Raw genomic sequence first — 14,587 nt, forward strand, 5'->3', positions numbered from 1 at the left:
CCAGCAGTGCCAGACCATGTGTGTAGATAACCATTTGGGCTTGCTACAAACTATAGGGGTAACGGGGAGTTCTGGGCAACTCTGTGGCCCAAATATTCCAGAAGGGAAGCTATGAAAACACTAAACAAGATCTTCAAGTGTAAAGATGTATAGCTGAATAGCAGAATCACGCCATCATATTTTCGATTTCAATGTATGGTTATGGAAACTGGAAAGTGAATGTTGATAGGAAATGTATCAACTGGAGGAGTTCTACAAATACCATGGATTGCTAAAAAGTCAAATGAATGGGTACTACAGCAAATCAAACCTGAAATCACCCTAAAAACCAAGATTAAACTGAGACTGTCATGCTTTGGGCATACCATGAGAAGACATGACCCATTACAAAATACAAGTTTCTCATTCATAGATCATATTTGCTATGATTGTCATGTAATTTTATTAATGATGTCAGTATTTTATTAATTGTATCTTTGTATTTGTATTTTGTATTTATTTTATTGCATGTAATCCCGCCTTGATCTGCAGGGAGAGGCGGGAGATATAAATAAATTTATTATTATTATTATTATTATTATTATTATTATTATTGTCTTGATGTCAGTTAATAACAACAATTGACCAATGTTGGGTAATACAGCTAGTGAGCAATAAGCACAAGAAGAACATGTTGGGGCTAAGCCATCATCTCGTGTAATAACAGCCTCCTTTTAAAGACTCAACTTCTGTTACTTCTCGTCGAGAAAGAAAGTTACACTAAAAAAGCAAGCAACAAAAAACACCAAACCTACTTCATTTAAAAAAAAAGGTTTTTAGGACCTTTAAAAAAAATGAGAGAACCAGATTTATCCATGACCACAAAAGAGAACTGGTGAGTGCATACATTTGTATCCCTAGAGCTATTAAACTCCTCAGTGATGTGAACCAGATGGAAAATAAGACAAAAGAATTCACAACTCATGGTAGACTGATTTGAATTCCTTTAATTTCACACAATGAATAACATATGAATAGGATTAACTTTTTTTCCTTTTTTTCTTGTATTTTTTTTAATAGTTAAGTGCTCTATACTGTGCTAACCTGATTTGGTAGCGAAAGGAGCTTCCTTTTAGAAAAAAATGTTTAAAAACCAACATCTAAAATCATGAAAAAGCATGACATTTTAGCATGCCAGATGTACCTAACCTTCAAATAACAGCAAGTCTGTATCCATTTTTTAAATGTACAAAAATGCCTCATGAATAAAAACCGTTACAAAAAGAACATTTCAAACAAATGTACAAGTTTTTGTCTTGCCTCTATATTCAATAAAATACAAATACATTTTTTTGCTCTAAAATATGTTTACATACAATCAAAGGAGAACATGCAAATTACACGTTAAAAAAGGCGTTTAAAAACCACTTATGAATACAAACTAAAAAGTAGCCAGCACGACTTATAGAACAATCTTGTGCCCCGTTCATTTTTGTAGGATTTTTTTTTAATTTTTGAAATACAGTATATACATATTTAACACTTTCTGTGCATTTAGTATTATTATTTAAGAAACAGCATTTAAAAAAAATAAACCAATTGACATGGGTGCGTACCTTTTCCTTCCCATGTTGACCAAATTGGCATCTCCTTTCCTTTATTTTCTTTTTCTCCAACTCAGGGGGAGGGGGAAACAAGCCTGTAAATGACTGCTTGTTTTATTACTTAGTAGGCAGGCATTTTATGAAGATCTCCAATAAATTTCCTTGGTTGAAATGTGCTTCTGATTAACAACCCAGTCCTAAGATTTGCTGTGCTAGCAATTTAATGGTTTGAATGGAGCAAATCCAATAGTGTCATTAAATTTTCAAACAATAATGTTAGGCCAACATTGCCAGCAAGGTATGCTCCTGCAAATGTTTAGAACTGAAGTGTAAATCAGGAATTGTTGCACATGACTATCTAAGTGGGGCAGGGGATGTATTTGAACAGAAAGTATCATTAGAAGTAGACCTTGTTCCAGTTCCCACAGAGAAACAGAAAGAAGAACATGTGCTTACCAGAATACAAAGAGTTTAAAACTAAGTGATATTTGACTTCACCCCAATTTATTTCGGGCGAAAATATTCAGAGAGGATGGAGGAGACGGACTTCAGAGCATCTGTTATAGTCATAATTAATGGCCCCAGCTAGAAGCATTGCAAATGAACTGACTCATCCCTAGAGCAAAATTATATTTTCACCTACAGTTAGATTATTGACATTGAAGTTTCAATGTTCTGATATTTCAATTTGTACATACAGTTATATCTATGGACTTTTTATCCATTGATTCAACTATCCACAGCTTGAAAATGTTCCAAAAAATTTAGAAATTCCAAAAAGCAAAGCTTGATTTAGCCATTTTATATATGACATTGTATATAACGGGACTTGAACATGCACAGATTTTGATACCCATGTGGGGGTCCCGAAATCAAATCACAATGGATATAAAGGACCCACTGAACAACCAAACCTTTTACTGAAATTATTTTTTTTTTGTGGGGCCTCTTACCCTTTTCTTTCTCTTTCCCCAACAAAACATCATAAACTGAGCCCTTGACAGGTTAACATAGGACTATATAGTAAGTTAATATTTTATTGGAACAGTAGTGCAGTCTAGGAATGCAGTTGCTCAGAATCAGCCAGGGAGAACTACACAGACATGGACACTTCCATGTGCACTTTTTGATTCTGAATGTAAAGATCACATCCAGTGTGTTTCCATTACAGTGGCCATCCATTGCAATGGAATGGATTCCACTGCAAGATGTTTTGAGTCTGAGACGGCTGGAGGAATCCTTGGATGTTAAAATAGATTGGGGCCAGATTCCTGTCACCTGCATACCATCTTATTCATGTGTATACGTGAATGCAGGTGTTTACATTCATGACATTCTGACAAATCTGTTTTTGGAATTTCAACATTTCTATAACCAAATCATCTGGAAGATGGAGGGATGAGGTTCTTATTCTTTTTTTAAAAAAAGCTTGTTATTCAAATACTGTGTAGCATTCTGTAGCCTTGAGCCCTACAACTTAATCCTTAACCATTTCTCGTAATACATTAATTATTGTTATTATTCCATTTGTGGCTTTCTTTCAACACACTGACAGGGTACATGACATGGCAAAATACACATTTTCAGCTCTATCTATGCATTATGATTTCCAATTTAGTTCTCTGACTTGACAATATCACATTATTGCCACATATCCCATAAACTTGCTCTGTATGTTGTTTTCAAATTCTGCTGGAAAAGCAAACTTCTGAAAGGCAGACATGGAGTGTGTGTGTGTGTGTGTGTGTGTGTGTATCTTTAAGGTGCCAGAAGGCTTTTTGCTAAATATGGTGAAGGTCTTGCAGCTCAGTCATGAAACAGTGACATCAGGCATCTCAAACCATCAGTAGTGCTGGGATTTTCGGCCCTTCTTCCTATATAGCTACTGGTAGACCAAAAACTCTGCTTCAAATGGTTTACCAGCTCTCCAAAACAGTTTTCTATGCTTTTAATGATATTTGGGGGCTGTACACTGGAAGGAGCCCACATGCTGTAGTGGTTTGTGTTGAGCTAGGATTCCAGGAGACCAGGGTTTGAATTCTCCCTTAGCCATGGAAACCCAGTGGTGATGTTGGGCAAAACACACTGTCTCAGCCTTAGAGGGAAGCAAAGACAAACCTCCTCTGAAAAAATGTTGCCATGAAAACTCAATGATAGGATCACCATAAGTTGAAGTCAACTTAAGGCACATAACAACAAAGGAGGGACACTAGATTGTCTCCTGTCTGTGGAAGCTCAATCTGTGCAAGAACAATCAGGTATGTATAATGACCCAGGAATTGCTATGAGGACTGGCCCAACCTGTTTGTCTCTGTAAATAGACTTGTTTGCACTTCTATGTGTGTAGCAGCCTAAATACCTAAAGACACCACATTGCATCTGATCTTGGAAGCTGGGTCAGCCCTAGTCAGTATTTGGATAGGAGACCACAAACAAATACCAAGTGCTGTAGACTATATTGCAGAGGAAAGAACTGGAAAAAAAAATCACCTCTGAATGTTCCTTGTATTAAAAAAAAAAACCTATGACATTTAAAGGGTCGCCATAAGCCGACAGGTGATTTGAAGACACATAGAAACACATACAGTGATAAAATAATGAATGAAAATTACTACATGAAATTACCAATGAAAAGTAATACATGAATTCTTCTCCATATGCCTAACACATATGGGTGAATCATATGTGTTAGTCATTCTTTTTTCTTTCTTTCTGGATTTCCCAAATCTATATAATCTAAAAATGGAAATGGACAGACACACTTTCTATTTAGCCATAAGCACATTTCTGCCAATGTTTTCTGCCAAAAAAGAAAAAAATGTGTTTGAATAAAAAATATACATTTTAAAAGTGCATATGGAAAAATGCACATGCTAAAAATGCAAACACACTTCAGTTAGTGCATGGATGTATACAAACATTTAGTGTGATTTTAAAAATGCTGATAGAAATACATTTTTTAAAAAAGGATGTTCAAAAACATCTCCCAAGGAAGATTAATTTTTCTCATTTTTTAAAAATATCTTCTGCAGGAAAGTGACACAGAATATGTGTAGAAGTGTAAAAAAGGAGGAGCTCCACAAAAACAGAGTTGTCAGATGGGCACCTCAGCTATTGAATGTTGTGTGAGTGAGTGCGTGTGCATTTGAAGGTGTCAACCTTGTCATACGAAATTTGGATTAAAAAAACTGCAGAGATCAAATTAATGAGAAATCATTCACTGTCTCTCAAGTGCTCTGTGATGTCAAAGTACTCAGTGCTGCTAACATTTTTCTTTTATGAGGATTTATATTTGCATTGAAAAAAGCAAGTGTCTTGTAATGTGACCATCAAAGAATCATTTGAGTTGACAGATGTTCAATGGCTCAGCACCAGTCTTGCTATAAAACAGATATCCTGTATTCATGAGCTATCAAGGCTAAGAGTAGCCACTGGCTATGGATGGTATAGTGGCCTTCTTCATCTGCAAGGAGATAAAGCTTTCACTTTTTCTGTCTTCCAGGTGCTATCAGGTTTTCTGTACATAATTAATAATCTGCCTTTGGCTTGGAGGGTTACAACTTGTGCATGATAAACATAAGGTAAGGTGCACAGGTTGAGCACGGAACATCTGATTTATCTATAGTTGCCTGGATAGAAGCATCAGTGAGCTGTTGCATACATTGGTATCTCCCAAAGGGCAATATTCTCACATTACACAAGGCACTTCCTTTTCAAAGCATATCTCTTGAATTCAGAGGCACAGCTAGGTTAGTCTGGAATATCAGTGTGCAAAGGGATCTTGTTGCATCTTTGAGAATAAGTGAGTGAAAGAAGTTGCAGCATAAGCTTTTGTGGACTTGATCTACTTTCTCAGATGCATGGAGTGTCCAGGAAGGACCTTTATAATCAATCACCATACCCACAAGTTTTGCATTTCTATGGCTATTCATACAGTCTGATTATAAAGGTTCTTCCTGGGCACCAGTTCACTCCATGCACTTGAGGAAGTAGACCAAGTCTACGAAAGCTTATGCTACATCATCTTTTGCTCAGTTAGTCTCAAAGGTGGTATAAGATCCCTTTACATATCTCTTAAGAGAGAGACAGAGAGAGAAAATACCCAAGGCTTGATAAAATGCTCATTGTCTTTGAAGTACACTTTCACTCAGGATGGATTTTGCTCATGAACTGCATTGATCATGGCTGAATGGGAACTGTGTGGGAAATGGCAGTTTAAGCCATACCAAAACAACTGGAAACTGTCACCAACTGAGCTCATTTTCCAAAATCCAGGATGGATGGAAGCAGTAGGCTGATTTCTTGAGCCATATTGTGCAGTGCCCATATTACTATATCACGTTGCATAACATGAAGTCATATCACCCCAGGATGGCTCCCACACCACAAAAGTGATGCTAGAAGCAGATTTTAAGTAGCTGAAAATGGATGTAAGCTTAGAAGTGCAACTCAGGAAGCAGAAACCCTGAACACCTCTTTCAATTTCCAAAGCGAGTAGCTGTGTTAGTCCATTGCAGCATTAATCACAATTTCCCATGGCATCTTAGAGATAAACATATTTCTTATAACATTTGAAGCCCTCTGGAGAAGATTTTCAGGGGCTAGCGGCAGGGAGAGGTGATGGTTATTGTGATGTTTCCTACATAAATGGAAATCCAGTTCTGAACCCAGCCCAGTATCTCTATATGTGCTACTGTCAGTACTTTCTGCATATAACTTTCCACCACTGAATGACTGTCAGCATCAATCATAAGCACTGCACATGCATCTGAGACTGAACAACACTTCATGAATGTACTGAAATGGACATTGGTGCATGATACTCACCCTGTAACAAATCTCCTAGCTTTTGGGGATCTATAGGACTCTTTGATTGATTTGGATGGGGTGTTTAGTATCCCAAATGTTCCTGGCATTCTAAAACTGTTCACTATGAGCAGAGAAGAAGACCCAGAGCTTGGAAGAATTACTTCTTCTTTTTTTTAAAACTACAATTTCCAGAACTTTCCAGCCAGCATGTTGTTTAGGGATATCTGGGGAACTGTAGACCAAAAGATAATATGTCTAAGCACTAAACACCACATGGGATGAACTGCCCGTCAGCGTGTTTTGTACAATACAACATCACATGGATATCAAGTTTTTCCTGACACTTAAGAGGAGGCAGTCTCTGGCACCATGGCAACTGCACACACTGGATCATGTAACAGGAGGAAATGGAAAATTGCTTTCATGACAATTTGCAAATAAAGAACAAGAAAGATTCAGATAGTTAGTGAGGTGGCAGTGGGGAAGGGATGTAGGGATGTACCCCCCCCCCCAAGTTCTGCAGATTATAATGTTTTCTTCAATATCCCTCACATCTACTCTTTTAAACAACTCCTTTGTGTTTTATTGAAGCAGGTCTTCTTTATGTCTCCAGTATGTGCTGAAAGGCAGAAACTGTGCTACCACTGTGCAACTCTCTACCATGATGAAATTTACAAGAAAAAGAAAGGAATTGCTCATCTATGAATTTTAAATGTTCCTTTAAAAAACAACAACAACAAAGAAACTATAACTACTGCAATGAAAGAGTACTCTCCTTCAGAATGTTTGTTTGGTCTGAACAATTTGGCTTCCAACGAAATAGCAATAATTATTGATTGATTTTGCTATGCAAAATTGCTTCAGATATAGATGCATATCCAAGCTTTTAAAATATTGGTAAATAAAAGTACACTTTGAGTTTGAACTGGACAAGTGAAACTGACAATTTAGAGAGACAATTTATCACACTGTTTGTGTTCATGCAGACTGATTTCCCCCCCTTTTCATTATAATTACAATATATACAAAAGAAAAAAAAAGCCAAAATATTTTTCTTTAAGGCAACCACAACTTGGGGAAAAAGGGTGTCCAAAGTGGTATTAGTACAACTGCAGTGGTGGCACCCTTTGAACATTTAGCTCATCATCATTATAATTTTTTTTTTTAGATAAGAACACTTAATCCTTTTATATTTTAATTTAGAAAATGCCTGTCAAGAAATATTTCTTCCTCTGCTCTCAATTTCTGGGTGAATGATTTTTCAAACAACTTTTGCTGATTTCATTTTTTAAAATGTATTTGTAGATATATTTTTAAGGGAGAAAAAAACCAAGTCAAGGCATTGCTTCATCACTTGGATGCAAACATGCTGATATGTTTGTCCCCAAGTTTCCCAACTGAAGTGCAAACAGCATCAAAGAGTTGACAGATTCAGATATCTTCTGGAGTCCTTGCCTTTTAAGAGTAACAAGACCCCAATATTCCTGCTGTTCTTTTCTGATATGTTCCCAGTCTTCTGCTCCCCGGGTCAGTTGGGCGATCAGTGAACAACTGCCTCCATCACCAATGGGACCCATCAGTCACTTGATGGGAAGGCTTTTTTATTGAAAAGTTGGCATCTGTTCTTATGTGAAATGCTAAATTCTTTCAGTATATTCCAGGATGGTCATTAGAGATTTGCTTAGTTTATGGTGGGGGCTCCACTCACCCTCTCTATATCACTCACCACTTGTTAATTTACACTGGGCAATTTTTTTGAGAAGTGGGGAAGGACCCCCCTCCACAAGATTTTGAGTTAGTGATTCAGATATTTTATCATTCAGTTAGTTGCTGTAAGCCTGGAGAGAGTTTCTTTAAAAATATCCCAAACCTGGTAAAATATGAGAAAGATTTTGCAAAGTAGATTAAAACCAAGAGGACAGTTGAGAAGCCTTTTTTGTGTGTGTGATGTGGGGAAAAAAAGCAGAATTAACTTCCACTTCCAAGAGCTGCCAATTTTTTTTCCTTTCAAGGGCTCTTGCTGCCTAAACAGCTGTATGGCAAAGAGAAATCTGGTAAGTGCAATGTTTTCCCTTCTAGTTATCAGCAGTGACTGGAAAAGCTGCTGGTGGTAAGTTTCCTTCTGCCACGCATCTGTTACAAAGCTTCAGAAGCCTCTATCTGTACGGGTATTGGCAATCCTGGTAGGGATAATATTAGTCTTGCCATGTGTAAAGCTCTGGTGACTTTGAATGAACCCCCTTCCTTTCTGATATACAAGAAACATCACATTTGGTGTTGTTGTTAACAGAAACTCTGTAAAATAGATTCACTAAGTTTGGAAATCCTTGCTCTGAACCCCTTCACATTCCACTTTATTAGCTAATGCCAAAGATCTGTCATTATTGTAAATACTATTATTAATGTTATTATTACTGGTCATTCTTGTCTGATTTCTTAATGCTGTGCTACTGAAATACAGAGCAAGTCCGATGCTGTAGATGTAGAAGATGTTGAGTGGAGGGGCCCAACCCAGAGCTCTGGCCCACTGGTCCCAGGACACTCACCATTCAACATTGTCCCTTGATTGGCCATGTCTATTATTAGGGGAGGGTTTCGCTTTCACTTCCTCTAGTTTTCCGGTGCCTTTTCACTTTCACTTCATCCTCCTCTACCTGCAAACACTGTTGCAATTTGTTTTTTCTTTTTCCAATTCTTGCTGTCTGTGAAGGAGGAGGAGGTGGTGGTGGAGGTGGCGGCGGCAGTGGTGGTGTCTCTCGAGCCATATGTATGACAGCCTCAATGGTGGCTGAAATTGTATCTTGATTGGCTGCTTGTTCCATCATTAAAGGATTCATCGCAAACCTTTGACCTCGTTTGCAAGGGAGGTCAACACATTTTTCCAAAACGGGCATTTGGTCTCTGGAGTCTTCGTCAAAAGAGAGGGGCTGTTTCCGGGGACGACCTCGTCTCTTCTTGACAAAGTTATTGCCTGTCTTTGATTGTCTCTGCAGCCGCTTGGCTTTTAGGATTTTATTCACATGATCCAGGTTCTTCTTGGTGGAGAGAATCTTGGTGTAGTTACACATCTTCCGCACCTCGCACTGGATTGCTTCGATTTCACAGCGCTTGAATCGTTTCTTGAGTGGTGAGCTGGCTGCAAGGCAAAAGGAAATGAGGAAGATTAAGTTCAGAACCAATTGGAATTGGCACACAGGTCTGCAAACATAATGGCTGAAATATGATTAATGTCAACCGATGGAAAGATTTGCTTGGGCTGAAGATTATGAATAATGGGAGAAACATGGGAAATTGCATACCAAATAGAATAATGAAAATATTTCAAAATTATTTATGATAAAGGCAGTCACAGAAGAACAACCATTTATATCATAAACCTGTGATCATGCCATTAAAATTACCTTAGCACGATTAGTTGAATTAATGAATTGAAATTAGTAAGATTCCAGAAATTAGAAATTGTTTTCATCTCCTGGTATCAGTACTTGCAATCTCACCAGGTATGAATTTCTGAGGTGGATCTTTTCATGTTTTGCCTGAAAGCTGGGCGAAATGCCTCCAAACCGTATCTCTTCTACTCCTAAAGAACCCCCCGACTCCATGAAAACATCTCCAAATGGCTGAGAAACAGCCCCCAAAAAACAAACAAAAACCCCCACCAAAAAACAGAAAAAAGAAAAAAGGAGGAGCAGGAAGCCATTTCTATTGAGCCAAGGCATATTGGTGCAACTTGCAGGAGGGTCATAGGGGTGAAACATATCTTTTATCACATGCACAGTTGGTCCAAAAACTGGTGCATGTGACCAAATGGCCATGACAAGGTTTAGCCTGGTGAAGTGGTTGTGCAAGTGTTTTAACTCATGCTTTCCATGCTGTAGAGAGGGGTCCCATGCAGTCTCAACCCAAGGCTATTTTTGTATGCCAGTATAACTTTTTGTATGGGCATAAAAATAGGTAAACTGTCCTTCCCAGAAACATTATTATTATTATTATTATTATTATTATTATTAACCTTTATTTATGAAGCACTGTAAATTTACACAGCACTGTACATACAATCTTTTTAGTTAGATGGTTCCCTGCCCTCGGGCTTACAATCTAAAAAGACATGACACAGAAGGAGAAGGGAGTGGTGGCGGGAAAGGGTAAGAGGTCCAGCAGTTCCTCTCTACCTCCGAGGCCTGGACCAAGGCAGATGGACTGGAGGGATAGCTTGGCTTCATAATGGATGGTTAATCTTCCAGGGAAAATACATACTCTCAAGTAGGATAATGCATATACAGTACATAGCAATACAGGAAATGGTTTGATAAACAGGCACCAAAAGAACATCAAATAGTAAGTGACAATTATGCAATGCCTGGGAAGGCTTCTCTGAGCAGGATGGTTTTCAACTCTGTTTTGAAGCTGGTTAAAGAAGTGATGGCTCTTGTTTGTGGGGGAAGAAGGTTCCAGGAGTGAGGGGCAGCAAGTGAAAAGGGGCGAATCCGAGATGGGGCAGAGGAAATCCTGGGCTGAGACAGCAGACCTTGACTACCAGAACGGAGGGCCCAAGTGGGAAAGTGAGGAGAAAGAAGGTCTGATAAGTAAGGAGGGGCCAGTCCATGGAGGGCTTTAAATGTCGACAGCAGGAGCTTATACTGAATGCAGAAAGGGAGGGGGAGCCAGTGAAGGGATGCCAACACAGGAGAGATGTGGTCAGAGTGGAGGGTGGAAGTGATAATGCGTACAGCTGAATTCTGGACAGAGATTAAAGGACGGAGGTGAGAAAGAGGAAGCCCAGCCAGGAGGACATTACAGTAATCAAGTCGTGAGATCACTAGGGCATGGACCAGGATCTTGGCAGTAGAGGCGGAGAAATATGGTCGGATTTTGGCAATATTGTATAAAGAGAATCTACAAGCCTTGGCTGTGGTCTGGATCTGAGGGAAACATGACAGAGAAGAATCAAAGATAAAACCAAGACTGCGGGCTTGCTGGACTGGTTGAATAGAAGTGTTGTTCACAGAGACAGAAAAGGAGTGTTGAAGAGTGGACTTAGGAGGAAAGACAAGAAGCTCCGTCTTGGACATGTTGAGCTTCAAACGCCGATGGCACATCCACTGTGAGACAGCTGTGAGGCAAGATGAAACTTGCTGTTCAAGCCTTGGAGAAAGGTCAGGGGCGGAAAGCTACAACTGGGTGTCATCGGCATACAGATGGTAGGAAAAACCAAAAGAGCTAATGAGTTTTCCTAAGGACAGCGTGTAGAGAGAAAACAGAAGGGGACCCAGAACAGAGCCCTGGGGAACTCCAACAGATAAGGGAACAGGAGAAGAAGTCTGACCACCTGCAACTACTGCAAAAGATCTGCCAGACAAGTAAGATCTAAACCAGTCAAGAACAGAGTCTGAGAACCCAAGGTCAGAGAGTATGTTAATTAGGAGAAAGTGATCAACGGTGTCAAAGGCAGCAGACAAATTGAGAAGGATGAGAACAGAGTAAAGGCCATTAGCCTTGGCCTGTAAAAGGTCATTCGAGATCTTAGTGAGAGCTGTCTCTGTAGAATGCCTTGGGTGGAAACCAGACTGAAAGGGATCGAGGATGGAGTTGGCTTCAAGAAACTCAAGACAGCACGAATAAACAACCCGTTCCAAAACCTTAGAAAGAAAGGGAAGAAGAGAAATCGGATGGTAGCTAGACAAAGAGGAGGGGTCAAGAGAAGGTTTTTTCAGGATTGGGGAAATGAGAGCATGTTTCAAGTCCGACGGGAAGGAGCCTGTAGAGAGAGAGAGAGTGAAGATATGGAGAAGCGAGGGCAGAAAGGAGGGAGCTATAGAGATTAGAAGACGAGTAGGAATTGGATCAAGAGGTTGCAGGTTTGGAAGAGTTCAGAAGTGTAGAGAGTTCATCCAAAGAGGCAGGAGGAAACACAGAAAATTTGTTAGGCGAGGGCAATAGAAGATTAAGAGCAGAAGAAGAATCGGGGGGGACTATCTCAGAGCGAATAGAGGTAATCTTAGAGATGAAATAATTAGGAAAGTCATTAGGAGAGAATGATGAAGAGATAGGAGGAGAGGGAGGTTTAAGCAACGTGTTGAAGGTGGAGAATAATTGCTGCGGGTGCCTCTTATTGGCAGAGATCAATGATTTGTAATAATTCTGTTTTGCCATAGAGAGGGCACGTGAGAAGGAAGGAAGGACAAATTTGAAATGGATAAAATCAGCCCACTGTTTGGACTTTCTCCAAAGACGTTTAGCCGCTCTAGAGCAGGACCGGAGAAACTTAATGTTGGGGGTAAGCCAGGGCTGAGGCCTAGTCTTAGAGGAAGAAGTGCGTACAGAGACAGGGGCGAAATGGTCAAGAGTCGAGGAAAGAGTGGAGTTAAATAAAGACATTGCTGAATCAGCAGAATCCCCGAGATTTAGGGAAGAGAGAGATGAATCCAGGGTCAGACCAAGATGGTTAGAGTCAACAGATTGAAGATCACGAAAATGGCGTTGAACAGTATGACGAGGAGGAGGAGTATAAGTGAGAGCAAAGGAGATTAAATGATGATCAGATAGTGGAAAGTCAAGTGCCAGGTAGTCAGAAATGGTGCAGTTTGCAACAAGAACTAGGTTAAGACAGTGACCAAGAGAATGAGTTGAAGAGTTGGAATGGGATTGGAGGCCAAAAGAAGCTAGCAGAGAGTTAAAGCGAGATGTTGTAGGGTTATTGGAATCGTCAACGTGGATATTAAAGTCACCTAGCTACATCCAGGAGTAGCTCTTCATCTTTTAAACTCCCTGAAGCCTTTCCACTTCACATTTTATAAATGTGGACATCCAGCCACTTCTGTCCCCACTGACATTTTTTGGCAGTCTGTGTGTAACTCCAGAGGGTGTTAGGGGTCAGAAAATTGGTAGTCAAACCTGCCACTGTTGCCCACTTCTGTTGTAGAGTATAGCAGCAGGTAGGGGAGGGAAGGGGGATGCATCAAAGGCTAAAGTGTTTATTTTTAACACCCCCCCCCTCAAGCATTATGAGTCTGTTGGAGGAGACCTTCAACTTCATTTCCTATCTCATTAAAACAGTTTGAGTTCTTAATAAATTATCAACATCTGGGTGAAAGACAGACCAACAGCTAAATTTGACATGAGCTGTGCAGAGAAATGTACTAGTTTCCTGACTTAGAATGAGACATAGGAACACTATCCTCCTGCTCAGCTCCAAGAAAGATTCACTGTCTTTAAATTGGCTCTTTAGTTTGAGTTAGCAAGTCTTTAGTTTGAATTAACAATCTTATTAACACAAACCCAGGATTAAGTCAAGTAGACTGGAACAGGAAAATGGATGGCAGTGTGCTTAAATGAATAAAAGGGTGGCCCGCCTGCATTGATTAGAAGCCTTGCAAACTCAGACTTGAGATACACATAATTCTCAGTTGCTCTCTCAAAACAATTCTGCTCTGGCCATCTTCCTGCCATCTGTTCACTGATTTTCAAAGTATTTCTCTTCCACTTTTCTCTTTGAAAGAACACACTCACTGGCCAACAGCAATGAATTCAACAGCCATAATCTAATGAATTTTGAGCATCAACAAATAACTTACAGAGGAAATGTGAACCATGCAACTGTTTACCTGTTCCCTCTGGATTCTGTTTCACTGTGTTCAATGGGATGATAATGCCTAGTGAGTGAATTTAGGATTGTGCTTGTAGTTGCCACACACCAATGATCTTTGAATAATAAGTCATCTACTTTTAACTTCCCAGTCATTCAGAAGCAGCTCTTAATGATTACTGTTAAGACCATCATGCTGTTATTATTATTATTATTATTATTATTATTATTATTAACCTTTATTTATAAAGTGCTGTAAATTTACACAGCGCTGTACATACAATCCTTTAGTTAGACGGTTCCCTGCCCTCAGGCTTACAATCTAAGAAGACATGACACAAAAGGAGAAGGGAGTGGTGGTGGGGAATGGGATCAGGTCCAGCAGTTCTTCTCCACCTCCGAGGCCTGGACCAAGGCAGATGGACTGGAGGAAGGGCTTGGCTTCTTAATTAATGGTTAAAAGGAGGCTTCCTGGGTCAGAGAGGGGCTCACCTCTGGGAATGCTTCTCTAAACAATATAGTCTTTAACTCAGTTTTGAAACTGGGTAGAGAAGTGATGAGGTGTGTATGTGGGGGAAGAAGGTTCCAGGAGTAAGGGGCAGCAAGCGAG

The 14,587-nt window shown here is 39.6% G+C and overlaps 1 protein-coding gene across 3 annotated transcripts in view; it reads right to left on the reverse strand.

The window, feature by feature from the left end:
* Window positions 1–980: 980 nt before the first annotated feature.
* The window catches only part of SETBP1 (SET binding protein 1), a 355,994-nt gene continuing 342,387 nt past the window's right edge, over window positions 981–14,587 (reverse strand). For all 3 annotated transcript variants that reach the window (XM_089497879.1, XM_089497888.1, XM_089497896.1), the window contains one exon: window positions 981–9,528. In XM_089497879.1, coding sequence (XP_089354005.1) covers window positions 8,975–9,528 — 554 coding nt within the window. In that variant the 3' untranslated portion in view covers window positions 981–8,974. The remainder of the gene's footprint in view (window positions 9,529–14,587) is intronic.

This window comes from Sceloporus occidentalis, unplaced genomic scaffold, assembly GCF_023333645.1.
Source record: "Sceloporus occidentalis isolate IW3139 unplaced genomic scaffold, rSceOcc1.0.p SCAF_1, whole genome shotgun sequence".
In the NCBI taxonomy this organism is placed as follows: Eukaryota; Metazoa; Chordata; class Lepidosauria; order Squamata; family Phrynosomatidae; genus Sceloporus; species Sceloporus occidentalis.